The sequence below is a fragment of the Lates calcarifer genome, linkage group LG23 (genome assembly GCF_001640805.2).
Source record: "Lates calcarifer isolate ASB-BC8 linkage group LG23, TLL_Latcal_v3, whole genome shotgun sequence".
Taxonomy (NCBI): Eukaryota; Metazoa; Chordata; class Actinopteri; family Centropomidae; genus Lates; species Lates calcarifer.
This window is the reverse complement of record NC_066855.1, coordinates 13,212,829-13,215,491: the sequence shown is the minus strand read 5'-3', so window position 1 is coordinate 13,215,491 and position 2,663 is coordinate 13,212,829. Positions and strand designations below refer to the sequence as shown.

Sequence of the window (2,663 nt, the reverse complement as noted above, 5' to 3'; positions counted from 1 at the left end):
TATTTGTGGTATTATTTGTATTAATGTTTCATATTTGAAGTGGAAGTCAGCTGTGTTACAATGTCACACTTACAACCTCTATAATCATGAGCCAAACATATCTTTATGTCTTCTGTGAAGTGATCAATGCTTCACTGATACATGTGATCAGGTTATCATTCCTCTTCCAGTAACTTTTTTAATTTTAGAGACAGGAGGTAAATAATTAATCTGTATTATGTTTTATGGCCCTGCAATTTAGGAGAGTAGGAGAGTAGGACTTTGAATCCAAGGCTGTGAAACTACCTGACAAGGTGTGTGTAGACAACAGGAACTAGAATTTATAAACATGTCTTTTACATGTCCTGAAGTTGCTTTGTTCAGTAGATCTCAGCTTCACAACCCTCACTATACATCCAGACAACAGATATGAGTTTCTATCACAGACATGACACAGGTGTCATGTTTAACCTGTTGGGGGTGGGGTGGTGGTGGACTGGTGTCCCTGCCATGACAACCAGCTCTGTCTCTTCCTTTCGAACCAAAGGTCACCATCATAATCACCAGATTTTATGACCACCAGTCCACATTTCACTCCACCCAGGGAGGTAACTCATACACAGAATCTTTAGAGGATCAGAGGGTCCTAATCTGCTTCTGAGGCTTCATCAGAGCTTTAGAGAAGAGACGCTGGGATTTGGATTTAACTAGCGCAACTGGAATACAGCGATAATGCCTTCCACCGCGAAGACTCTACATTTCATATCCAGTGCGTTGATTACTGCCATATCTGTTGGGTTGATGGGGTACGCCATGTCCAAACAGTGGGCTAGGACCACCATACAGTGTGCAAGAGGGGGAAGCGGCTTATTCAACGGGACTGCTATACTCACGTTGGAGCTTTTCAGTGGGAATTTGGAGAGAACCTCTTGCCCATCATTTGGAGGCGATGAACGTTTCAATGGTAACTTTCCAAAGCTCTAAAAGGGCCCAAATTAGATATTTTCTTCACTTACATACCTCTAGAAACATCTTGAGAAATCCATCACCAAGATTTCCTGCCTTCAAAACACTTTACTTTCAATATTCCAATATATAGCCAAGGCCTGCTCACACATTTCCACCAGGCTGTAATTACAGTAAACTGGATTTAAGATACAATAACATTCTTGTACCCTGTGTGTGTGTGTTTGTGTAGTGTTTCCCAAACTGACAGAAACAGGAGTTACACCACTAGCCCTATACTCCATGGTTTTGTGCCTGTTGGTCCTGTGTCTGCTGTTTTCGGCCTGCAGCATCCTGATCTGCCTCTACAACAGCGTCAGTAACCCTTATGAGACCTACATGGGGCCTGTTGGAGTCTACACCTGCAGCTCGCTCAGCGGTAAGTGACACATATGGAACAGCACAAAGCATCTGGGAGTAACACAAGTGGGGTTGCAGGAAAAAAATAAGCTTTTTTGTGGTACATTTCTGTCCCATTTTTTCATTTGGGACAGTACTAACAGTATTGTTTTTCCTGCAGCGTGCCTGTCAGTTCTGGCCCTCATCATATTTGTGGTGAACATCAATGTGACCAGCATGGCAGAGGATTTGGTAAAGAACTTTGCAGGGGGTCTTCTGGTAGATCTGAAGAACAAGTCTTCAGAGATGCAGCTAGGATACTACCTGATCATCCCTTACACGGTGCTCTGTCTCGGTGCCATTGGTGTGACATACAACTATGACCATGCAGCCTACAAACAACGGAAAGAACAGCAGAGGCCTACCGAGGACGCACCTAAGGAGATAATGATGTATTAATGGCGATGGATTCAGTTTTCAGTGGCACTCATCAAATTGCTCATCAAGACTTTCTGAAGTAACTTACTGTCATGGAAAATTACTGTAGGTATGTACAGTAAAATATGGATGTACAGCTTGTATAATATACAAAGAGTAGGATTAGATTTGTTGCATTTAGTATTGACATTTCCATGAGAAGGTTTGATCACCATTACAATATCAGCTTTTTAATGTCATCATATCATGAACGCCAGTTTTATAATGTCAGTGTTTTAATTTGAGTTTATTAGTATATACATCAATTTAGGTTTATATCTTTTGGATCTTTTGTAATTGAATATTCTTTTTAAAAAATCTATTTATTTTGTCTATGAACAATTTAATTAAATATTCGTTGGTTTGATAATAAAAGTGAGTTTATTTTTCATAGTGAAATGGCTGTAAAATGCATCTCCAATACTGCAACATGCATTACAGATGAACTGCTATACATAAACCCATTGATCTGGATTTATGTATATATTTGTGAGTTATATGTCTGAAATAATAGTTTGAACAAAATGCAGGAACATAAATAAACAGATGGAATGAGGTTAGTTCTCCTTTTTATTCTAAAGGATGGATTTACAGCCAACTTTTATCTGTTTTTTTTAATTTAATGTTGCAGATTAACTTTGAATCACAAAACATATGTAGTTGATGAATAAATCTTTTTTTAACCTTAAGACTAGAAGACTAGAATTTGAATAAAAGATGAGAGAAATGGAGAAAAGTGAAGTGGCAGAGGGAATTAACTGATGTCTGCTGCCCTCTATCTCAGAGAGGATGTAAATGCATCCCAAATTTCAAGTCAATTCCTGTTTCCAAATTATTCACATCTTTTCATCATCCTTGTTGAT

At 38.9% G+C, this 2,663-nt stretch overlaps 1 protein-coding gene across 1 annotated transcript; it reads left to right on the top strand.

Moving 5' to 3' along the window:
* The first annotated feature begins 578 nt into the window (after positions 1-578).
* On the top strand, positions 579-2,356 carry LOC108898994 (clarin-3). Its single transcript, XM_018699186.2, has 3 exons — positions 579-943; positions 1,178-1,363; positions 1,505-2,356. The coding sequence occupies exons 1-3, from the start codon at positions 712-714 to the stop codon at positions 1,780-1,782; spliced, it is 696 nt and encodes a 231-aa protein (XP_018554702.1). The 5' UTR covers positions 579-711; the 3' UTR covers positions 1,783-2,356.
* The last annotated feature ends 307 nt before the right edge of the window (positions 2,357-2,663 follow it).

What these genes read in the sequence shown, in the direction of transcription:
- LOC108898994 (XM_018699186.2), top strand. Translation starts at nt 712, where the DNA reads ATGCCTTCCACCGCGAAGACTCTACATTTCATATCCAGTGCGTTGATT. An exon ending in AGGCGATGAACGTTTCAATG is followed by an intron (nt 944 to 1,177) that starts GTAACTTTCCAA and finishes GTGTTTGTGTAG; the next exon opens with TGTTTCCCAAACTGACAGAA. An exon ending in CACCTGCAGCTCGCTCAGCG is followed by an intron (nt 1,364 to 1,504) that starts GTAAGTGACACA and finishes TTTTTCCTGCAG; the next exon opens with CGTGCCTGTCAGTTCTGGCC.